Source organism: Bos grunniens, chromosome 10, assembly GCF_055505025.1.
Source record: "Bos grunniens cultivar Pamir isolate PY7600 chromosome 10, Bosgru_T2T1.0, whole genome shotgun sequence".
Classification (NCBI taxonomy): Eukaryota; Metazoa; Chordata; class Mammalia; order Artiodactyla; family Bovidae; genus Bos; species Bos grunniens.
Genome location: NC_141174.1, coordinates 83,379,690 through 83,405,400, shown reverse-complemented (window position 1 = coordinate 83,405,400; position 25,711 = coordinate 83,379,690). Strand labels below are relative to the sequence as shown.

General features: G+C 36.9%; 1 protein-coding gene across 39 annotated transcripts in view; it reads right to left on the bottom strand.

Moving 5' to 3' along the window:
- The window catches only part of MYO9A (myosin IXA), a 257,518-nt gene that overhangs the window by 167,378 nt on the left and 64,429 nt on the right, over window positions 1-25,711 (bottom strand). For 10 of the 39 annotated variants that reach the window (XM_086322710.1, XM_086322709.1, XM_086322714.1 and 7 more), the window contains exons 3-8: window positions 21,418-21,512; window positions 18,616-18,678; window positions 14,907-15,006; window positions 13,147-13,203; window positions 3,439-3,539; window positions 171-297 (exon numbers count right to left, since the gene is read on the bottom strand). In XM_086322710.1, the coding sequence (XP_086178836.1) occupies window positions 171-297; window positions 3,439-3,539; window positions 13,147-13,203; window positions 14,907-15,006; window positions 18,616-18,678; window positions 21,418-21,512 (543 nt within the window). The remainder of the gene's footprint in view (window positions 1-170; window positions 298-3,438; window positions 3,540-13,146; window positions 13,204-14,906; window positions 15,007-18,615; window positions 18,679-21,417; window positions 21,513-25,711) is intronic. The other 29 variants (XM_086322713.1, XM_086322730.1, XM_086322734.1 and 26 more) reach the window with 7 other exon arrangements.

Genomic DNA, 25,711 nt, shown 5'->3' with positions numbered 1-25,711 from the left:
ACCCAAATCTTCTAAACAGTCTGGCACACATAAGAGAAATAATTCCAATTTCCGGAGTAACACTATTAATTAAAAGTATTAACCCATTAATACATACAAAATAGTTACACAAAATAAAAACTGAAAAGTTACCAGTACTTGAAATGAAAACTGAGAATGTAATCACTCACTTCTAATAACTCTGAGACAACAGGCAGAACTTCAGGATTACAGATATCTATGGAGTCATCCCGGTATGTCTTCTTTTTATAACAGATATTACCCAAATGTAGTATTGCTGAGAGAAGGGAGAAAATCCTGTGAAAATAAAACCATAAATTACAGCTTGCTTATGTGACTTCTCTTAAGCTTATTTCACTCTAAAATTCTAATGAAGCAAATTAACCAGTACAAATACAGAGTATTCAGTCTTCAGATAAATAAGAAATATGAGGATAATAATCATAACTACAATTTCTTGAGTGTTTACCATGTCGGGCACTGTGCAAAGTGCTTTATATAAATCCACTTTAAGAACTGTATCTACATCAGATATACAGATACAGTTGTTTGAAGGGGACTTTTTTCTTTTTGTTTTAAATTTTGTTTATTTATTTTTGACTGTACAGGGTCTTCATTGCTGCACAGGCTTTTCTCTAGTAGTGGTATGCAGGCTTCTCATTGTGCTGTCTTCTCCTGTCGCAGAGCTCGGGCTCTAGAGACTGCAGGCTTCAGTAGCTGCGGCACATGGACTCAGCAGTCGTGGCTGCCGGCTCTAGAGCACAGGCTCAGTAGTTGTGGCGCACAGGCTTAGTCACTCCATGGCATGTGGGATCTTCTCAGATAAGGGACTGAACCCATGTTTCTTGCCTTGGCAGGCATATTCTTTACCACTGAGCCACCAGGGAAGCCCTAAAGGGGACTTAATATTGTCTGAATCTTCTGTGGTGTTTCAAAAGTCCATGACTTTCTAAGTGCTTTTTATCCTACCTGAAATGTCCTTTCCCTAAACTGTCTATTTCAGATCTACTGAATTAGAGATATCAAGGGAACATTTCATGCAAAGATGGGCTCGACAAAGGACAGAAATGGTATGGACCTGACAGAAGCAGAAGATATTAAGAAGGGGTGGCAAGAATACACAGAAGAATACAAAAAAGATCTTCACGACCCAGATAATCATGATGGTGTTATCACTGACCTAGAGCCAGACAGCCTGGAATGTGAAGTCAAGTGGGCCTTGGAAAGCATCACTATGAACAAAGCTAGTGGAGGTGATGGAATTCCAGTGGAGCTATTTCAAATCCTAAAAGATGATGCTGTGAAAGTGCTGCACTCAATATGCCAGCACATTTGGAAAACTCAGCAGTGGCCACAGGACTGGAAAAGGGCAGTTTTCATTCCAATCCCAAAGAAAGGCAACGCCAAAGAATGCTCAAACTACCGCACAATTGCACTCATCTCACATGCTAGTAAAGTAATGCTCAAAATTCTCCAAGCCAGGCTTCAGCAATACGTGAACCGTGAACTTCCTGATGTTCAAGCTGGTTTTAGAAAAGGCAGAGGAACCAGAGATCAAATTGCCAACATCCGCTGGATCATGGAAAAACCAAGAGAATCCCAGAAAAACATCTGACTATGCCAAAGGCTTTGACTGTGTGGATCACAATAAACTGTGGAAAATTCTGAAAGAGATGGGAATACCAGACCACCTGACCTGCCTCTTGAGAAATCTGCATGCAGATCATGAAGCAACAGTTAGAACTGGACATGGAACAACAGACTGGTTCCAAATAGGAAAAGGAGTACGTCAAGGCTGTCTATTATCACCCTGCTTATTTAACTTATATGCAGAGTACATCATGAGAAACGCTGGACTGGAAGAAACACAAGCTGGAATCAAGATTGCTGGGAGAAATATCAATAACCTCAGATATGCAGATGACACCACCCTTATGGCAGAAAGTGAAGAGGAACCAATAAGCCTCTTGATGAAAGTGAAAGTGGAGAGTGAAAAAGTTGGCTTAAAGCTCAACATTCATAAAACTAAGATCATGGCATCTGGTCCCATCACTTCATGGGAAATAGATGGGGAAACAGTGGAAACAGTGTCAGACTTTACTTTTTTGGGCTCCAAAATCATTGCAGATGGTGATTGCAGCCATGAAATTAAAAGACGCTTACTCCTTGGAAGGAAAGTTATGACCAACCTACATACCATATTCAAAAGCAGAGACATTACTTTGCCAACAAAGGTCCGTCTAGTCAAGGCTATGGTTTTTCCTGTGGTCATGTATGGATGTGAGAGTTGGACTGTGAAGAAGGCTGAATGCCAAAGAATTGATACTTTTGAACTATGGTGCTGGAGAAGACTCTTGAGAGTCCCTTGGACTGCAAGGAGATCCAACCAGTCCATTCTGAAGGAGATCAGCCCTGGGATTTCTTTGGAAGGAATGATGCTAAAGCTGAAACTCCAGTACTTTGGCCACCTCATGCGAAGAGTTGACTCATTGGAAAAGACTCTGATGCTGGGAGGGATTGGGGGCAGGAGGAGAAGGGGACGACAGAGGATGAGACGGCTGGATGGCATCACTGAGTCGATGGACGTGAGTCTGAGTGAACTCCAGGAGTTGGTGATGGACAGGGAGGCCTGGCGTGCTGCGATTCATGGGGTCGCAGAGAGTCGGACACGACTGAGCGACTGAACTGAACTGAACTGAATTAGAATCCTTAAAAGAAAGGTCTTAGAATTTGTATTTTTCTAAACAAAGTAACCAAGGTGATTTCTTTATTATTACATTTTTTAAATGCTTTCCAACATCATATTATACTGATCATCATATTATAATGCCTTTTTTAAAAACAGTAATGGAGACCACTGGACTATATGATCTAATATTAGGCCCTTACTGTGAAACATCTACATCTCAATTGTCCTTCCCTCCTGTCTCAGAAGAACACATGCCTCTCTTCCAGCCAGTAGATAATCCCTATACTTGGGCTCTACATCTCATGAACTCAGTTTACTCAGGGATGTTATTATACCTATTTTCTGTCTCTCACCTAAACTTGACAAGAACTTTCTATGAAAGTAAGCTCACCTGTCTTTTACTTTAAGCAACCCACCCTTACACCCCACATTGTTTCCTTCCCTTCACAACAAGCGTCATAAAGCAACAGTTAAGGAAGGTACATGGAGAGGTTTGGGGGGCACCATGAAGTCCTGTAATAATATGCAAATGTTTATGGATTACATTTTTAGGAAGAAGAGCTCTAATTTTCAATAGATTCTCAAAGAATTCATGACAAAAGAAAGCAATTCAAAACAAGTCTTTTACAAAAATAAATTTCCTAATTCTAAGTAATGCTTAAGATGGAAAAGGCACTAGATCAGGAATATTAGAAAATTATTTCAAAGGATCTCTACTGGGGGTAAAGGAATACAATAAATAAACTCACTGTCTTCGTGTCTTGGGAAGAAATCCTACCATTTCCATGGCTAGTTGTAAGCGTTCAAAGTCATGCCTCAAATCTTCCCCCTCCACGGTGAAGCAATCCTGCTTTTTTAAGAAAAATGGAAAAGAAAAATCAAAATTACCTATTGAAAAGCAACCTAAGCCACTCAGAAATACAGTAATTTTAGATAAGCATACCTATGCATATTTAGATATCATCAAATTCATTAGACTCTTATCCTACTACAAGCATGCAAACCAAACATATACCTACCTAAATACCATTATGTTAACTTTTCCCTCTTCTTCACAACCACCCAAGCAAGGATCTCAAAAGTAACTTACAATAAAGAGCTAGCAAGAGTCATAAAATGTTCTGATACCAAGTTTGATTTTGAGTGGTTCTGAAGAGTCTTGGAGATGCGAAGCATTTAAGAGATCAATTGCACATACAAATGTTATTTATTCAACAAATATTTAATAGATGCCTACCTATATGCAAGATGCTGAACTAGATTCTGGGACACAAAAATATATTTTAGAAGAGGCATTAATTTAGTTGAGAAGAGGAGCCTAGACTTAATATAAAGATGTTTATATTACACCAACATTAGCTATCACATAAATAGTTCCTAACAAATAATATAAATAACATGGCAATCAGCAAAATAAAGATATATATGTGAAAGTACAAAAACTTTCAAAAGAACCCTCATAATATAAGCCAGTAAAAACAGTTATAGACTACCAGACTAAAAAATATTACTCTTCTAGAGCAACTCTTGCATTTCAGTTCCCCCAAAAGTCAAAAGGTAATACTGTACCATTTGGTAATACTATAAATCTTTAAAACAATAAAAAAAAAAAAGGCTTTACCTGCCTTCACTATGTGTTCTCATAGTCCCTTTACACTTATATTTTCAAAAACCTCCTCACATGTATTTATTTTTTAATGCCTATCTTCCTATGAAATGTTGTTATCAAATAGTCAATGAACACATGAACAATTATTTGTCTCATTTACTGCAGATTTCCAATATCAAGTCAGTGCTAAGAAGAAAGTAGGAAATTACTGGAGTAAATATACAATCAATGAATTATTTAACTGAATGAGACATTACTTTTAAAGAAATAAACAAAGTGCTCATCTATTTTTTAAAAAGTACTTATTAAGTATCTACCATGTACAACCTGCTTTAGGGACTATAAAAATGAATATACATAAATAATAAAATTTTAAACACTGTCTTAAAATGCTATTAAAAATAATTCTATTCTCTATAGAAAGGTACACATGGATTTTAAATTCACTTTAAGGAAAGTTCTGACTATAAAATTTTTGGTAAGTAATTTTAAGACATATTTCTACAGACATGACAACATCCTAACCCACTAAAAAATTTTAAGTTAACACATTTTTCTCTTTCCTAAAGCTTTTTAAAAGCTCTTTCTTTTCTTCCCCCTAAAACCACAAACAGCTCAGTCATTTTATAATTTAGTAAAAATTTTTCTGTAACAAATAAGTGGAGGGAAAACAACCTATGCTTCAACTTGTGTAAACTCAGTAATACAGTAATGATTCTCATAAATGACAGCTGCTCTTATCTACCTCAAGAATGAATAAAACAGTGTGGATAAAATTTTGAGAGCATAAATTGAAAAAATAACTAAAATATAAATACATTTATACCTGCTGTTATCTATAATCAAATGTTCTTCAGAAATATAAGACCAAAATCGTAATGAACTTTTAAATACTTGTATTTAACATGAACTTCCTTGATGACAATGGTATTAGAAAAACTAAGGACAGATTAATCTACCAGACCAGAAATACCATTATCTTAATCTGGGTTCATACGGATGCAAACCTTGAGACCAAGATTCAGTACAAGTAGCATTGGAATGTAGGGAAGGCAACGTTGCCTAAATAGAGTACAATATTAAACTAACTACCAAGGTGCGTAACTGGACTTTAATTCCAAAGTAACCTCTGGGAAACAGTATAAAAAATAGAAAGGTGAAGGAGCCCTAACACTTATATATCACCTCTCATCAGTTCTGGAGATAAGCTGTTAATTCCTAGGTACTTTTACAGGAGCAGGCAAGAGCCAAGGCCTTCCAGGATTCTAAGAAAAGCTTTTAAGCACCAGATACAAATACTGGCTGTTGGAGGTCATTCAGAAAACAACAAAACAGTAAAGGTCAAAGAATGAGGTAGGGAACTAACCAAAAACTGTTAAAACCCTTTCCACTGAAAGAAGACAGTTGATTCCTAATGTCAAACTCAGCTCAGGCTCTAGTCTTATGTGATAACATGCCACCGCACACTCCCCACAAATACACCAAAATATTCTTTCAAGCTATCAGCACTTTTCCCCTTTGTATGAGATGATGACAACCCTTTCTTATAAGTACCTACAACAAGCCTGGCATGTAGGAAGTATTTTGAGGGAGAGAAAGTGAAGAGCAAAATCAAATTACACACGTTTCTCATATGCTGTCTGTATGTCTTAGAATGCTATTTATAAAAATTATATTTTTATAGCTACTAGTTGATAATATAGGACATAAATCTGAATAATTGACTGAGAGTTAGTAAGGATGGCAGCTGCTGCGCACTAAGCACGGCGGCGGCCGCAACCGGCGGCAGCCGAGAGGAGCTACCCCACGTCCGAGGTCAGGGGGAGAAGCCGGGAGGACCCCATGCCCAAAGGGCGGTGGCCAGGAGGAGTTACCCCACGTCCGAGGTCAGGGGCAGCGGCCGAGAGTGCCAGGCTGCGACGGCGCGGGAACAGCCGAGAGGAGCTACCCAAGTCCGAGGTCAGGGACGGCGGCCGGGAGGAGCTACCCCACATCCGAGGTCAGGGGTGGCAGCCCAGAAGAGCTACCCTGCGTCCGAAGTCCGGGGCGGCGGCCGAGAAGAGATACCCGCGAACGAGGTCAGGGGCGGCGGCCGGCAGGGAGGAGCTACCCCACGCCCCAACGCCCGAGGCCAGGGGCGGCAGCCGGGAGGAGCTACCCTATGCCGGAGGCCAGGGGCGGTGGCCTGGAGGACCAACCCCACTCCGGAGGCCAGAGGCCGCGGCAGGGAGGACCAACCCCACGTCCAAGGAGCGGTGGCTGCGCAGGCACAGAAGGGCCTAGAGTAGCTATCCCACGTTGAAGGTCAGGAAGGGCGGCGGTGAGGGGATATCCCTTGTCCAAGGTAAGGAGCAGTGGCTGCGCTTTCCTGGAGCAGCCGTGAAGAGATAGCCCACGCCCAAGGTAAGAGAAACCCAAGTAAGATGGTAGGTGTTGCAAGACGGCATCAGAGGGCAGACACACTGAAACCATACTCACAGAAAACTAGTCAATCTAATCACACTAGGACCACAGCCTTGTCTAACTCGATGAGACTAAGCCATGCCCGTGGGGCAACCCAAGACAGGCGTGTCATGGTGGAGAGATCTGACAGAATGTGGTCCACTGGAGAAGGGAATGGCAAACCACTTCAGTATTCTTGCCTTGAGAACCCCATGAACAGTATGAAAAGGCAAAATGATAGGATACTGAAAGAGGAACTCCCCAGGTCAGTAGGTTCCCAATATGCTACTGGAGATCATTGGAGAAATAACTCCAGAAAGAATGAAGGGATGGAGCCAAAGCAAAAAGAATACTCAGCTGTGGATGTGACTGGTGATAGAAGCAAGGCCCGATGCTGTAAAGAGCAATACTGCATAGGAACCTGGAATGTCAGGTCCATGAATCAAGGCAAATTGGAAGTGGTCAAACAAGAGATGGCGAGAGTGAATGTAGACATTCTAGGAATCAATGAACTAAAATGGACTGGAATGGGTGAATTTAACTCAGATGACCATTATATCTACTACTGCGGGCAGGAATCCCTCAGGAGAAATGGAGTAGCCATCATGGTCAACAAAAGAGTCCAAAATGCAGTACTCGGATGCAATCTCAAAAACAACAGAATGATTTCTGTTCATTTCCAAGGCAAACCATTCAATATCACAGTAATCCAAGTCTATGCCCCAACCAGTAACGCTGAAGAAGCTGAAGTTGAACGGTTCTATGAAGACCTACAAGACCTTTTAGAACTAACACCCAAAAAAGATGTCCTTTTCATTATAGGGGACTGGAATGCAAAAGTAGGAAGTCAAGAAACACCTGGAGTAACAGGCAAATTTGGCCTTGGAATATGGAATGAAGCAGGGCAAAGACTAATAGAGTTTTGCCAAGAAAATGCACTGGTCATAGCAAACACCCTCTTCCAACAACACAAGAGAAGACTCTACACATGGACCTCACCACATGATAAACACCGAAATCAGACTGATTTTATTATTTGCAGCCAAAGATGGAGAAACTCTATACAGTCAACAAAAACAAGACCAGGAGCTGACTGTGGCTCAGATCATGAACTCCTTATTGCCAAACTCAGACTTAAACTGAAGAAAGTAGGGAAAACCACTAGACCATTCAGGTATGACCTAAATCAAATCCCTTATGATTATACAGTGGAAGTGAGAAATAGATTTAAGGGCCTAGATCTGATAGATAAGAGTGCCTGATGAACTATGGAATGAGGTTCGTGACATTGTACAGGAGACAGGAATGAAGACCATCCCCATGGAAAAGAAATGCAAAAAAGCATAATGGCTGTCTGGAGAGGCCTTACAAATAGCTGTGAAAAGAAGAGAAGTGAAAAGCAAAGGAGAAAAGGAAAGATATAAGCATCTGAATGCAGAGTTCCAAAGAATAGCAAGAAGAGATAAGAAAGCCTTCCTCAGCAATCAACACAAAGAAATAGAGGAAAACAACAGAATGGGAAAGACTAGAGATCTCTTCAAGAAAATTAGAGATACCAAGGGGACATTTCATGCAAAGATGGGCTTGATAAAGGACAGAAATGGTATGGATCTAACAGAAGCAGAAGATATTAAGAAGAAGTGGCAAGAATACACAGAAGAACTGTACAAAAAAGATCTTCACGACCCAGATAATCACGATATGATCACTCATCTAGAGCCAGACATCCTGGAATGTGAAGTCAAGTGGGCCTTAGAAAGCATCACGACGAACAAAGCTAGTGGAGGTGATGGAATTCCAGTGGAGCTATTTCAAATCCTGAAAGATGATGCTGTGAAAGTGCTGCACTCAATATGCCAGCACATTTGGAAAACTCAGCAGTGGCCACAGGACTGGAAAAGGGCAGTTTTCATTCCAATCCCAAAGAAAGGCAATGCCAAAGAATGCTCAAACTACCGCACAACTGCACTCATCTCACATGCTAGTAAAGTAATGCTCAAAATTCTCCAAGCCAGGCTTCAGCAATACGTGAATCATGAACTTCCAGATGTTCAAGCTCGTTTTAGAAAAGGCAGAGGAACCAGAGATCAAATTGCCAACATCCGCTGGATCATGGAAAAAGCAAGAGAGTTCCAGAAAAACATCTATTTCTGCTTTACTGACTGTGCCAAAGCCTTTGACTATATGGATCACAATAAACTGTGGAAAATTCTGAAAGAGATGGGAATACCAGACCACCTGACCTGCCTCTTGAGAAATCTGTATGCAGGTCATGAAGCAACAGTTAGAACTGGACATGGAACAACAGACTGGTTCCAAATAGGAAAAGGAGTACGTCAAGGCTGTATATTGTCATCCTGCTTATTTAACTTATATGCAGAGTACATCATGAGAAACGCTGGACTGGAAGAAACACAAGCTGGAATCAAGATTGCTGGGAGAAATATCAATAACATCAGATATGCAGATGACACCACCCTTATGGCAGAAAGTGAACAAAACTAAAGAGCCTCTTGATGAAAGTGAAAGTGGAGAGTGAAAAAGTTGGCTTAAAGCTCAACATTCAGAAAACAAAGATCATGGCATCCGGTCCCATCACTTCATGGGAAATAGATGGGGAAACAGTGGAAACAGTGTCAGACTTTACTTTTTTGGGCTCCAAAATCATTGCAGATGGTGACTGCAGCCATGAAATTAAAAGACGCTTACTCCTTGGAAGGAAAGTTATGACCAACCTACATACCATATTCAAAAGCAGAGACATTACTTTGCCAACAAAGGTCCGTCTAGTCAAGGCTATGGTTTTTCCAGTGGTCATGTATGGATGTGAGAGTTGGACTGTGAAGAAGGCTGAGCGCCGAAGAATTGATGCTTTTGAACTGTGGTGTTGGAGAAGACTCCTGAGAGTCCCTTGGACTCCAAGGAGATCCAACCAGTCCATTCTGAAGGAGATCAGCCCTGGGATTTCTTTGGCAGAAATGATGCTAAAGCTGAAACTCCAGTACTTTGGCCACCTGATGCAAAGAGTTGGCTCACTGGAAAAGACTCTGATGCTGGGAGGGATTGGGGGCAGGAGGAGAAGGGGACGACAGAGGATGAGATGGCTGGATGGCATCACTGAGTCGATGGACGTGAGTCTGAGTGAACTCCAGGAGTTGGTGATGGACAGGGAGGCCTGGTGTGCTGTGATTCATGGGGTCTCGAAGAGTGGGACACAACTGAGTGACTGAACTGAACTGAACTGAAAGATGCTGAAGATCATTTAAGAAAAAAGAATATAAAAAAACATAGCCTGATTTGAATCCCAATTACATTATTAAATTGCTTCATCACCACGGGGGAAGTCACTTAAATTCTGAGCCACTGTTGTTTCTTGTGTGAAAGGTAATCATACTAACTACAACCAGCGGTTTTATAATGATCAAATATAATATGGATGGTAATGGTTTTTAAATGGAAAAGCATTTGCAAAGGCAGTTGTGCAGCATGCAGAGACCTTCGTACTGGACTGGCATAAAGCCAAAAAGGCAGAATTTGAGGGAATGACCCCAAATGTATAAACTGTTGGACAGTGAATAGCAGTAAAAGTGTTATGCTGTAGAAATGCTTAAGATATGGAGGATGTAAATATTATGGATTCAAAGGTTCCTGTCCAGTTGCATAGGATTCCTGCAGCAGGTCTACTTCATGGGAAAATGGGAGGTCAGGTACAATACAAATGGTTGGGTTCCTATAAAGGCAGTAATGACCAGGAAAGCTTGGCCTCACTGAGAATATGATGTTTTAATCCCTTTGCAGCATGGTGTTCAGTATCCTGAGACCCATTCTGGCAATTCTCACTAAACTCGCCTGATAGTTGGACCCAACTATTCAAAGTTTAATTCAGAAAAATTTTAAATTAGGTGAAACTGTTTACATTGAAGTTATTCAGAACCAGCTTTAAGGTAAAATGATTAGAATAGATAATTATCATTTAAAGAAGGGAAATTAGCATTTACCATATATCTTCTACATACCAGTCAATATCAGAGTCACTTGCCATATATAATCTTTAAATTCTCAAAATACAAGAAGTTAATTATGCATATGTACATTTTATTATACCTATATTTATAGGAAAGAAAATAGACTCAGCAGTTAAATAAGTCACCCAAATAACAGAGGAGGTTACACCAAAATCTGTTCTAAGTCCTCTGCTATCTTTCATGAAACACTAGTTGCTTGAGATTGTTTTATTAATAGGTGATTTAATCCCTTTTAAGGAATTAATACAATGGGCAACAACAGGTCTCTTGTTAAAAGCAGTTTTCTTACTTAAGTTCCCCTTGGGATCACTTATACAATTTCATACAATGTATATTAAGTAATATAGCACAAACGGCAGAATCCTCCTTAATCCTCTCTTCCCATAAAGCTAGTCACATAAGTTCTAAAAACTCAGAGTAAAACAAGTTTACTTTGCCCCCAAATATGACATAAGGAGGTGCGAAGAGGAAAAAATTAACCAAAAAATCCTCAGATAGACTACTTGCTTCCATTAAAATTACCTTGCAAGAAAAAGCAGAAAAATTAAAGTTCCAATGATAATAGATTTGAAAATATAATAAATAAGAGGATAGTAATGAAAGTAATATTAAGGGAGTAGGAGAGTATGGCTACAAATTTCTTCTAAAAGGAAAAGATGGATGATAATGCTTTCAATGGTGGCGGCAATAGTGGAAACATTTACAGTGTGCTTTATATAGAAGGCAATGGCACCCCACTCCAGTACTCTTGCCTGGAAAATCCCATGGATGGAGGAGCCTGATAGGCTGCAGTCCATGGGGTCGCGAAGAGTCGGACACAACTGAATGACTTTGCTTTCACTTTTCACTTTCACGTGTTGGAGAAGGAAATGGCAACCCACTCCAGTGTTCTTGCCTGGAGAATCCCAGGGACAGGGGAGCCTGGTGGGCTGCCGTCTATGGGGTCGCACAGAGTCGGACACGACTGAAGCGACTTAGCAGCAGTAACAGTATTAAGCATTAAGCAATACATTAAGCTCTGTAGATGCACTAATTTAATACTCACAAAAGTTAAAGACCATTATTTTCCCCTTAAAGAGGGGATGAAAACAAAAAGACAAGTCACCTGCTTGGGTTCTCAAAACTAACAAGTAGATGAGCCAGTTTTCTAATCAGGTCTACCTACTTCAGAACCTAAAAATTCTTAAGCATTACTTAGACTGTCTAAATAGCAGACCAGCTGACAATCTCACTGTAAGCTCTGTACAGGCAATCAAGTCTTATATTCACTATATGAGTTTCCCAGTCTCCTACCTACTTCCCAATGAGGTGCACACAATCAACTGGCACACTAAGCAAAAGATTAAAGCTTCTCAAGAGAAAAAACAGCATAAAATTCTTCTACTAAAAATTATCAGTATCTATAAATTTACTGTCTAAAATTTATTTTCTAAAACATCAAATCTGAAATTACAAACTACTTGATTATGAAACGGTACTGCAATTAAACTGAAGGAAAAATTACTAAATCTACTCAAAATCTGATAGTCTTGCAATTAGCAGAGTTTGTAATCACATGCAGTGAGAATTAAAGTGATAGTTATTTAAAGCATGATTAAGACATATTACGTTTCCAGGAGGAGTAGTTAATACATTAGTTCATTAGTTAATGAATATATAGATGAGTGTGTGTTTTCAGCCTTTCACATCTGACCTAGTTGCAAACTGAAGTAAAGGAAAAAGATTTTTTTATGTTCTATTTACAATTATAAAGTTGTTTTTATAAATTATAACAAATAATGCTAAATTTACCTACTCATTTTATATTACATCATATATGCCTTTAAATCATACTTAATTTGAAACATAAAATAATCTTATTTAAAGGAATTTCAATTCTTAATTTTTTAGAAAATTACATAGAGGCTATAGCCTCTCTTGCTATTAAAAAAATGCATGCATTCATTATGTGAAGACTGTTAACAGACACATAAAACAGGAAGGATGCAACTTTTTAAAATAAACAATAAATACTACCCATAATAGGAAGATAACTAAACTACCACATAAGAATTGAAATAAATAAATAAATGTCAAGGGAAAAAAACCCTATGGGTTATAATGATCCATAACAATGCTGAAATTAGGAATGCAATCAATGTATTATTTTTCAAAATAAATACTGAATATAGTCCAAATATAGCCCCCCAAAATCCAAATAAGGTAAATTGTTTTTAATCAATAAACCACACATACACAAAAAAGTCAATTCTAATAAAATAAACACTGATTTATCTTCTTTGCTAGATTCTTTGTTTGTATTTCAGCTGACTTTCTTCCTAACTAAGTCACAAAAAGGGTCCTTTAGCAGGAACACAGGATACTTAGGCACTTGTACTGACCGGCTCAGAGTCAAAGCAATAATCATCCCAGCTCTGTCTGAGGGGTTTCTTTGTTATCTGAAAGTAAGGCAGATTAGTTAGGTAGAAGTAATGATTTTTACACTCTTCTAATGATCTCTTAGATGTAGTGTTCGGGTAGTACCTCCATTATCCAAAGAAAAGTTATTTTGTATAGCAGCAGAAAACAACTAGATAAACATTCAGATTCTGGGAGTCATATATTATTATAACCAATCCATATTTGCTATTGTTCAGTTACTCTAAAATTTGTAATAACTGTTGAGTCCTATAGTCTGCAAATACTGACCCTAAGATAAGAATATGTATAATATGGCCAGTAATTACAAAAAGATCTGGAAGAGGAGCAATAAACTCCAGATTTCTCTAGTATTAATTTTAGGGGCTTTCCCAGGTGGGACAGCACTAAAGAATTTGCCTACCAATGCAGGAGATGTAAGATTCCTGATTTGGGAGGATCCCCTGAAGAAGGAAATGGCAACTCACTCCAGTATTGTTGCCTGGGAAATCCCATGGACAGAGGAGCCTGGTGGGCTACAGTCTGTGGGATAGCAAAGATTCAGACGTGCTACACAAATGCACATCAGTTTATTTTATCAGCAGTTGCTATTTTTTCAGAAGGAAAATATTTTATCATCCCAATATAAGGCAAATAGTTTAAACAGGGAAGGGGAAAAACTCGAAAGCTAAATCAATGTTTTTTTTAATATACTTAATTCAATACAGTAAAAATGCCTCATATTGTACCAAGAAGTTATATTTTAAATAATTTTTAAATCCTCATTATAGTAACAGAATTGTTGGCTTATATAAATATGTAGTTTCAAAATTATGAAATATCAGTTATACAGCCTGCTCTATATCTTACAAAGTGTGAGATGTTATTTTCAAAGCCCTAAATACATACTACAATCTTTGAGCCACCATCCAAGTGTCAATTTAATATCCCTCAGAAGAACTTTTAAAATTACCATAAAGGAATTTCTTTTCACAGACATTACATCTTGCCTCAAACAATTAAAAATGAGGGGAGACAATCTGTTACCTAAATGATGTACTGTCAGATCAATTTCATTATTACTGATTCTAGAATTTTTGTTAATATAAGAAATAAAATCGAACAAACCAATGCAATGAAAAGTTGTGAGAATTACTCCTTATTATGGAAGTTTAGGGGAGAATTTTTTAAGTTTCAAGGTAAAACACAAATTCTCTAAGTCATTTCCTTTAATGAATTTTCACACTGAGTATTTAATAGGATAATCACTAAATTATAAAAATAATCATACTCTAAGTCACTATATAATATCATGCAAAGAGGTATATATATTAGGCTTCAAAACATGCAAATACAAGTTTCAGTAATCCTTTGTTAGGGCAAGCATTAATCATTAGTAACATTTAACATGCTCTGGTCTGTAAAAGGTAAATCACTTTACTTATTGAAAAGTGTCAACCATTTTTCTAAATTAGAGGTATCTATAAACAGTTTATTATTCTCCCAAAGAGTCTCACAAAAAGCAAAAGGCACATAACTATCTTTTATGATTCATACAAGAATAAAAATAATTTTTACATTTGAGAAGTACATCACATAAATTTTTAGATAGTATACATGAAAATGCTAGTTAACAGCCACGACCAACCAGGTTGCAAAAACAGAGTACTAGGGAAAAAACTTTTCTCAAGAGCTAAAATTTAATAATGCCTTACATTTCAAAATGATATTCATGAACTCTCACCTGATTGAGATAATGATATTCTTCTGGTTGTTTAAGATGGAATGCTAATCTCTCTTCTTCACTTGCTCCTGCCAGAAGGTAATAAAATACATGATAGTTCCTGTTGGAAACAAAGAAGTATGGTTTTATAATGAACATGGTCTATGGTTATCATTTAACAAGAAAAAGAAATTAATTTATAAACGGTTTCAGCTTTGCTTCATCTTTTTAATACAAAGGTGATAAACTCTACTGAAATACTACAAGGGAATTCTCTGGCAGTTTAGTAGTTAAGACTCAGTGCTTTCACTGCCATGACACAGGTTCAGTCCCTCGTAGGTGAACTAAGATTACACAAGCCACAAGGGATGGCCAAATAATAAGTACTACAAAATAAGATAATGTTTTGTATGCTGAATCAAAAGACAAAGGTGAAGGCAGCAATACACTAAAGACCTCTAAAAATTCCCTCCACAAGACCAATTAGAAAACTAGCAAATTTGTCAGAATCAACTCTAGAAATCAACCAAAAATGTAAAGCAATCTAGAGAGTGTTTATACAAGAAAAAGAGCTGAATTTCAGTATAAACAGAACCTTGGTGGCCTTTTAACTTGCCCTATTCCATCTCCTGCTTACCAGATACATATAGCTTTCAATACCCACAGCTTACAACTGAGGTGGACACCAGAAGTCTGGCAGCTTCCAGAAGAGGGCAGAACAGGGGTGAAGTTCATTTAGAACCTCATTCCCTGAAAAATATCATTATTTGAACTGTCTGGTAGTTCCATGGATGAAGTCACTTTCATTACTATTGATGTCTTTATTTGATACGATTCGGAGTTACTACCCCAGTATGAAAATCTTTGTTTCAGAGACATTTGTAAGAAACAATTAGTGGCAATTTTTTTGAATGTATCAGCTGCCTGAACCGATGAATAAATATTAGGGCAAACTGTAAGCTAACCAAACAACTTAAAGAGAAATGCTGGGAAATGAGACATCCACAGAGGCTTTAAAAAGCTCCAATGAGTTCCTGGGAATCTAGAAGGCCATAGGCATGCATAAAGTTGTGCCCATGCCCAGGGCTGCATGTCTACTCAGCAAAGACAAGAGGAAATACTAAGCTCTCACCTATCACTAACTCTGAAGATCTCCACAAGCAGGAAGTAAAGACTAAGGCAGAATTATAAAATGCCTGCCTAGGAGTTAAAAGTCATGGTCCCTGAAACAAACACTAGAAGACTTACTGTTACCAACCATTTATGGAACTCTCTGTTCAATCACTCCCTGGTGGCTCAGACGGTAAAGAATTTGCCTGCAAAGCATAAGACCCAGGTTCAATCCCTGGGTCAGGAAGGTCTCCTGGAGAAGGAAATGGCTAAGCACTCCAGTATTCTTGCCTGGAGAATTCCATGGACAGAGAAGCCTGGCAGGCTACAGCCCATGGGATCACAAAGATTTGGACACGGCTGACCAACTACCACTGAGAAGCTAACCAAGGGCTTCCCTGGTGGCTCAGTGGTAAAGAATCCTCCTGCCAATGCAAGAGACGCGAATTTGATTCCTGGGTAGGGAAGATCCCCTGGAGAAGGAAATGGCCACCCACTCCAGTATTCTTGCCTGGGAAATCCCATGGACAGAGGAATCTGGCAGGTTACAGTCCATGGAGTAGCAGAAGAGGCAGACACAACTTAGTGACTAAAAAACAAGTTAACCAAGCAGGTATTTAAATGGCTAAACTCGAAAAAAAGTTAGACTTCAAATTAGCTCAGAAAATTCACAAACAGCAGGAACAAAATTAACAACCACAAATCCTAGGAGGGGGAGGAACTCGTATCTACAGCTCCCAAATGATTATTTTTAAAGTCCAATTATTATTCTAAATGTCCAATTTTCAACAAAAATTTAAGTCATACAAGGAAACCAGAAACTGTAACACATACAAAGGAGAAAAACAATCAATAATAACTGTTCCTGAGCAGTCTGGAGACTAACTTACTAGATAGGACTTTTAATTAGCTGTTTTAAATACATTCAAAAAACTAAAGAAAACCATGTTTAAAGAACTAAAGCATGAGAATGATGTCTTGTCAAATAGAAGCTATAGATGAATAGACAAATTATAAAAAATAATCAGAAAGTAATTCTAGGGTTGAAAAATATAATAAAATGAAAACCTATCTAGAGGAGCTCAACAGAAGATTTGTAGGCAGAAGAAAGAATCAGTGAACTTGAAAAAAGGTCAGTTAAAGCTAGCTAGTCTGAGGAAGAGAAAGAAAAATTATCAGTCTCAAGGCTTTGTGGGACACCATTAAACAGACACCAACAAATGCACAATATGGAACACCAGTATATGCACAATGGGAGTGCCAAAAGCAGAAGAAAAGAAGAGAAAGAATATTTGAAAAAAATAATGACCAAAGTCCCCCCAAATTTGATGATAAACACTAAGCTCTACATCTAAGAAACTTAATGAACTCCAGGAGAGAAAAACTCAGAGATCCACATCTGGACAAATTAAAACTATTAAAAGACAAAGACAAAATTTTCAAAGCACCATGAGAGAAATGCCTCATCAAGGGATCCTAATGTAAGATTACCACCTGATTTCTCATCAAGAGCCATGGAAAGGAAAACAGATTCAAAGTACTAAAAGAAAAAAAAAAACACCAAGAATTATATATCCAGCAAAACTATCCTCAAAAAAAAAATAAGAAATTAGGATATTCCCAGATAAATCAAAACTAAATACTTCACAGCTAACAGATGGACCCCATAAAAAATGCTAAAAGGAGCTTTTATGGCTGAAATTAAAGAAGATAAGATTCAATTAAGCATGAAGAAATAAATAGTATCAGTAACAGTAACTACATAGGTAAATATTGTAAAAGGTAGTATAAATGTCTGTGTTGTTTGTAAGGCTTTTTCCCCTCCAACTAGACATTGGCAAAAAGCAACAACTATAAATCCATACTGATGAGTCTACTATTATAAACATTTGTACAACACTAACAACACAAAGTATAGAGAAAGTAACATAGGATAATGCTTAATGAACCTTTATTATATAAAAGGACTACACTAAGCATTTCATAAACATTATTTCATTTAATCTTCTAAACAACTAAAGGATAGTTTTCCATTTACAAAATAGGAAAAAGTATCTAAGAAGCAGAGAAGTTAGGTGAGATGCCAAAGGCATATCCAATACTTGAAATGTAGGCTTGCTTAACTTCAAAGTCTGGCTCTTCATTTTGTCTCATTGTAACATGAAGCAAATCATTTATCTCTCTGATATTTGGCTTCCTCATCTAAAGGAAGTTACATATATATCATCTCTGAAATTCCATATACCTCAAAGATTATAATAAAGCTAAGAGCTTCATTAAAAACTTTTCTCAAATTAGAGAAAGAACACCAAGACATGGCAAAAGATCCAAAAACAAAACAAAAGATACCACTTAAGACACCACTATTTTCCTGTTCTGATAGTCTTCCTAGAATTTAGAAAAGACAGCAATTCTATATAGTCGTTAAAAATATCTCACAGCATCTTCCAAAAGTACAGTAGTCTTTCCATGACAGAAATAGCAATTATATGTAAAGCTATGCATGGTATAAACTGAATTAAAACTCATAATACACAAAGATCTGAGAAGTCAATCTGTATGATACAAGTGTTACACTCAATTTAATTACAATCTCAATTACACAAATTAAAATATGTACCGTTCATTATGCTCTTGATAAACGAGTCTAGACTTCTCCAGTAGATACTTTTCAACATAGGCACTAGAATAAAAATAGAATTGGTTGATATAAATAATAAAAGCCTAATATAAGGTAGACAAATATTTTATTAGAAAAGATGCAAAAGTCTAAAGAATACTATTCAGAGTACATTTTCCACTATCATTGATGGTACAGTGGTGAGCATAGCTGCCTTCCAGAGTATATTTACCATTATAATTGTGTTATGGACATTGTTAGTTTTATCCATGTTAAATTCATAAACTCTTATTTTTTTTTAACTTTCCATAAAGTAAAATAAAGTCAGGAGTTCAAAACATGGCACTCAAGACCCTACAATGACACAGACTTTACTTTATTTCCAGGCTCAATACCACAGTGAAAGTGAAAGTGAAGTCGCTCAGTCGTGTCCGACTCTTTGCGACCCCGCGGACTGTAGCCTACCAGGCTCCTCCGTCCATGGGATTCTCCAGGCAAGAATACTGGAGTGGGTTGCCATTTCCTTCTCCAGCGGATCTTCCCAACCCAGGGACTGAACCCGGGTCTCCCGCAGTGGAGGCAGACACTTTAACCTCTGAGTACATTCTTTCAAATATTATACTTTGGCTAGCCTACTAAATAAGGCTCAAAGATATACTTTCTTTACATACCCATGCTGTTGCCACATCCTGGAATAAATGTGTTTATAGCTTGCCAATTTCCTCAGTAAGCACTCATTAATTGGGCACTGTGTAAACACTGTTCAGATACAGAAATAAGTGATACACTACCTGTTTTCAAGTGATATACTACCTGTTTTCAAGGCGCTTATACTGAGCTGACAGGATTTATTATAGAGCAATGACCAGAATATTATAAATGTAAAAAGAGAGACACATATGATTCAATTCAAGAAGGAAACAGGATGTAAGGAAGAACTCCCATAGAGAGTGAGTACACAGTACTTACTAATATGGATATAAAAATCATAAATAAAAACTAGCACACAACACAACAACCAGTTTACATATGTACGTATAAAAATATGTCTGTATGTGTACATCTGTGGGTGTTTGTGTCTTTGTATTGATCAAATGAGAATCTTTTCTCAGGAATGCAAAATGATCCAATGTTGGGAAAATAATGATAATACTAATAAATTCAAGGGTGAAGATCAGACTAATTTCCATGGATGCCAAAAAGGCCTTTAATAAAATTCAGTAGCCATTACTGACAAAAATACTCAAAGAAAATTAAAATCAATGCTGAATTCATTAACATGATAATATGTCCTGAAAAGCCAATATTCTACTTAGTGAAGAAAAGTAAAGGCATTCACACAAGTATCTAGAAAAATATTATCATAGTTTAGCAGGTATGTAATCAAACAAGATAGAAAATAATCAGATATAGGAACAGAAAATAAAGTTAAACTATTTTAGTAGATAATATAATAAACCTAGAAATGGTAAGAGAAACAATCAACAGTAAAACTAATACAAACAATAATTCAGCAAGATAATAAGATATAAAATTAATATACAAATCAATAGAAGTAATTGGGGCTTCCCTGGTGGCTCAGATGGTAAAGAATCTGCCTGCAGTGCAGGAGATCTGGGTTCAGTTTCTGGGTCAGAAAGATCCTCTGGAGAAGGGAATGGCTACCCACTCCAGTATTCTTGCCTGGAGAATTCGATGGACAGAGGAGCATGGGAGGTTACAGTTGATGGGGTCGCAAAGATTCGGACACAACTGAGCAACTAACACACACAAGTAATGTACAGTTTTAGAAGATATAATGTAAGAGAAAAATCACACTTTTAATAAAAATAAAACATTAAAAATAACATAATATTTAGGAATAAACTCAATAAGAAATATAAAAAGCTAAAAAACATGTCTAAAAACAATAAAGATGTTAATTACGCCAAAATTTATTAATCCAATAAAACCAAGCCATGAAAGACATGAAAGATTCTTCAATATATATTGCTAAAGAAGAAAGAATGCAATCCGTAAAGACTATATGCTATATAATTTCCAATTATGTGGCATTCTAGAAAAGGCAAACCTATTACAACAGTGAAAAGATCGGTGGCTGCCAAAGGTTAGTGGGTAGAAAGGGATGAACACGTGGGCACAGAGGATTTTTAGGGCAGTGAAACTATACCTTTATACATTTATCAAAGCCCATTCAATGAACAACAAATGGAACACACTAATTCAAGATATTATCAACAGACGAAACTAGGGGATAGCGTGAAGAGGCATAAGGGAACACTCCTTATTCTGTTCATTTTTGTCATTAATCTAGAACTGTTCTAAAAGTAGTCTATTAAAAGAATACTGCTGGCACAATCAGAGGACTCTGATCACAGACTGTAATAGCAAAAACTGTAACTATGACAAAATTAAATACCCTGAGTATAAAATAGTATACAGGAAAATGTCATTGTGGCTGCTTTAGGAAATACAGTAATTATTTCAAGGGGTCAAGTTATGTACCCAATTTACTCAAAGACAATTTTTTTAAAATGAATATATGCATAACAAAGAAAGATAAAGCAAATGCATATGGTTGTTAACAATTTATAAATCTAAGTACGGGTGGATGGATGGTACGCTATTCTTAGAACTTTCCTCAGGTTTGAACTTTTCCAAAAGAAAAAAAAATTGAGAAAAAAAATTTAATGTAAATACTAATGTCACTATTTTCATTAAAGAGCAAACGAAAAACCTATGGTTTATAAAGGGGCAACAGCAAACATTTAAACATCTCCAAAGCCTGATACTGCTACTTACCCAAGTACAGTGCCTGTTTCTTGGTAATTTACTTGAATAAACTTGCCAAAACGACTTGAATTGTTATTATGAGCTGTCTTTGCATTTCCAAAGGCCTGTCAAAATAAATAATTCTATTTTTTAAAATGGAATATCCTTAGATCATCTCAACAAGAAAAAAGTGCCAAAGAGATACTAGAAAAGCAATTCACTTATAGCTCAGGCTCTCATACTTCAGGTAAAGTAACTAATATTTGTAATAAAGTCAAGTAGATTGCATTTTATGCTACTGAGTAAAATAAGTCTTAATTATAAAAACTTATTGCTCATTACAAATCAGATTTCACTTTCACATTCCTGTGCCAGCAAATTTTCTTAATACATTTATTATAATATATATTTAATACATATATACATTTTAAAATCTTGCTAAACTGAAATAACAGGCTAGGAAAAGAATAATTACATCAAAACAATTATAATTTAGAATAGTATAGATGAAATAAAGTTTCATCATGCAATATACTATACTGTATTTTGCCTATTTAAAACAAAACTGTGGTACATATACACAATGGAGTATATACACTCAGCCATTAAAAAGAATACATTTGAATCAGTTCTAATGAGGTGGATGAAACTGGAGCCTATTATACAGAGTGAAGTAAGCCAGAAAGAAAAACACCAATAGAGTATACTAACGCATATATATGGAATTTAGAAAGATGGTAATGATAACCCTGTATGTGAGACAGCAAAAGAGACACAGATGTATAGAATAGTCTTTTGGACTCTGTGGGAAAGGGAGAGAGTGGGATGATTTGGGAGAATGGCATTGAAACATGTATAATACCATGTAAGAAATGAATCGCCAGTCCACGTTCAATGCAGGATACAGGATGCTTGGGGCCGATGCACTGGGATGACCCAGAGGGATGGAACGGGGAGGGAGGTGGGAGGGGGGTTCAGGATGGGGAACACGTGTACACCTGTGGCGGATTCATGTTGAAGTATGGCAAAACCAATATAATATTGTAAAGTAATTAGCCTCCAATTAAAATAAATAAATTTAAATTTAAAAAAACTACAATACTATTTTAGAAAGAATAAAAAAAAATATAAGCTTCCTAAGTTACAATCCATGCAATGGGTTATACTTAAGTATATACCATGTAAGTATATACACTAAGTATGTACCATGCAATGAAATGTTACCTAGCAATAAAGATGAAACTACTGATACAGATGTCAACATTGATAAATATTAAACGTTATGCTATGAAACCACACACAAGAGTACATATTATAATATAAAATTCTAGAAAAGGCAAAGCAAGAGTAACAAGAAACAGATTAGAAGCTGTCTGGGAATGGGGTAGGAGTGGGAAATATCTAGAAAAGGGACACAAGGGGTAATGAAAATATTCTATAACTTGATTCTATGATGGTGGTTACCTGGCATATGCATTTATCAAAAATGACTAAATCATACATTTTAAGTGGCTATATACTATTTCAAGTTATATCTCAATAAAATTGAAATTTAAGAACCCACGGTTGAACTCACATATTCAATAACTTAAAATCTTCAATACATACTGCTGAATGAAAGAAGGCAGTCTTAAAACATTACATACTGTATGTTTTCATTAATATGACATTAAAAAAAAAAAGAAGGAAGAACAAACAAATTGTCTCCACAAGTTAATGGGAGTATGGAAGGGCAGAGGGCATGAAAATAAGGAAAAGCATCAGGGAGTTTTACAAGGATAGTGGAACTACTCTGCATCCTCACTGCATACAGATGACTACACAAATTAGTGTGTTTTATCATTTATACAATTCTACTATAACGGTATTTTTAAATTTTAATCTCTACTTTTAAAAGTAAACATTAAAAAACAAAGCAAATAAAAGACAATTTCAGATATACAAATGTGAAAATATTCATCACAAGTGAACCCACACTAAAAGAAACAAAGGAAATCCTTCGTGCAGAAGGAAAATGATACCATGTTCAAATACAGATCAATGTAAGGAATGAAAACAGCAGAAATAGTAACTAAAGGAGTAAATATATAAAATACATTTTATTACTTAGGTCTCTTGAAAAGATTACTAAGGATGAGATCAGAGAAAATGGTAAAGGTCTCTGAAATCCCTCTCCCCTTCATAAAAGAAATAAGACTAACAAAAATTGTCAAAATCAACTTTTTGATGATTCTGGAAGTTAATGAAAGGCTTAGAGTAATCCCTTATAAGAATAATATTTAATCAAGGAAAACAGCTGGATTTCAGTAAGAAAAGCAAGCGATGATGGCATTTTAACTTACCTGATTACCAATTCCCTCTCCCTAGCTCCACATTGAAAAGAAAACCAACGCCCTACAATTACAGTTTTCAAAAAGCAGTCTCACATAGAAACCACTGGAAAGATCAGACTAGAGTTAAAGTCAAAGCCTTGTCCCACAGATAATCGTCACAATTTGACCTATTTGGCATTTTCCTAGAAAACCTCATTCAAAGGGCTATCTTTATTTGACCTAACAAGAAGTCATCACTCACTGAGAGCAGCCTTTTTCCCATCAAAAGTAGACTGCCATATGATTCACCAATCCCACTGTTCAGCATATATCAGGAGAAAAATCTAATTTGAAAAGATACATGCACCCCTATATTCACAGTCGCACTATTTACAAGAGCCAAGACATGGAAACAACCTAAATGTCCACGGACAGATGAATGGATATAGATGTGGCATCTGTACGCAAATCAAGAAGAAATGGTTAGAATTAGACATGGAACAACGGACTGGTTCCAAATTGGGAAAGGAACATGTCAAAGCTGTATATTGTCACCCTCCTTATTTAACTTATATGCAGAGTACATCATGCGAAATGCAGGGCTGGATAAGGCACAGGCTGGAATCAAGATTGCTGGGAGAAATATCAGTAATCACAGCTATGCAGAAAATATCACACTTATGGCAAAAAGCAAAGAAGAACTAAGGAGCCTCTTAATGAAAGTGAAAGAGGAGAGTGAAAAAGCTGGCTTAAAACTCAACATTCAAAAAACAAAGATCATGGCATCCGGTCCTATCACTTCATGACAAATAGATGGGGAAACAATGGAAACAGTGACAGACTTCATTTTCTTGGGCTCCAAAATCACTGCAGATGGTGACTGCAGCCATGAAATTAAAAGATGCTTGACCCTTGGAAGAAAAGCCATGACAAACCTAGACAGTGTATTGAAAAGCAGAGACATTACTTAGATGACAAAGGTCCATCTAGTCAAGGCTATGGTCATGTATGGATGTGAGAGTTGGACCAAAAAGAAAGTTGAGTGCCAAAGAATTGATGCTTTTGAACTGTGGTACTAGAGAAGACTTTAGAGTCCCTCAGACTGCAAAGAGATCAAACCAGTCAATCATAAAGGAAATCAGTCCTGAATATTCATTGGACGGACTGATGCTGAAGCTGAAACTCCAACAGTCTGGCCACCTGATGCGAAGAACTGACTCACTGGAAAAGACCCTGATGCTGGGAAAGATTGAAAGCAGTAGGAGAAGGGGACAACAGAGGATGAGATGGCTGGATGGCATCACCGACTCGATGGACATGAGTTTAAGCAAGCTCCAGGAGTTGGTGATGGACAGGGAAGCCTTGCGTGCCACAGTCCATGGTGTTGCAAAGAGTTGGACACAACTGAGAGACTGAACTGAACTGATACATAAACAATGGAACAATACTCGGTCATAAAAAAGAATAAAATAATGCCTTCTGCAACAACATAGATGGACCTAGAGGTTTTATACTAAGTGAAATCAGAAAGAGAAAGAAAATTCCATAGATTTCATATGTAGAATCTAAAATATGACACAAATAAACTTATTTATGAAACAAACAGGCTCACAGACATAGACATAGAAAATATTTGGTTTCCAAAGGGGAAAGGGGTTGGAGAGGGATTAATTCGAATTTGAGCTTAGCAGATACACACTATTATATGTAAACAGATAAACAACAAGGTCCTACTGTATAGCAAAGGGAATTAACTATATTCAGTATCTTGTAATGACCTATAATGGAAAAGAATATGAAAAAGAGTATGTGTACATATGTGTGTGTGTGTGTGTATATATATGTAACTGAATCACTTTGTGTTGTAAACCAGAAACTAAAACAACATTGCAAATCAACTATACTTCAATAAAAGAAAGAGAAGAAAAAAGAAATGGTGAGAGCAGACATCTGTATCTTCTTTCTGACCAAAGCATTACTATTAAGTATGTTTTTAACCTATATTTTTATAA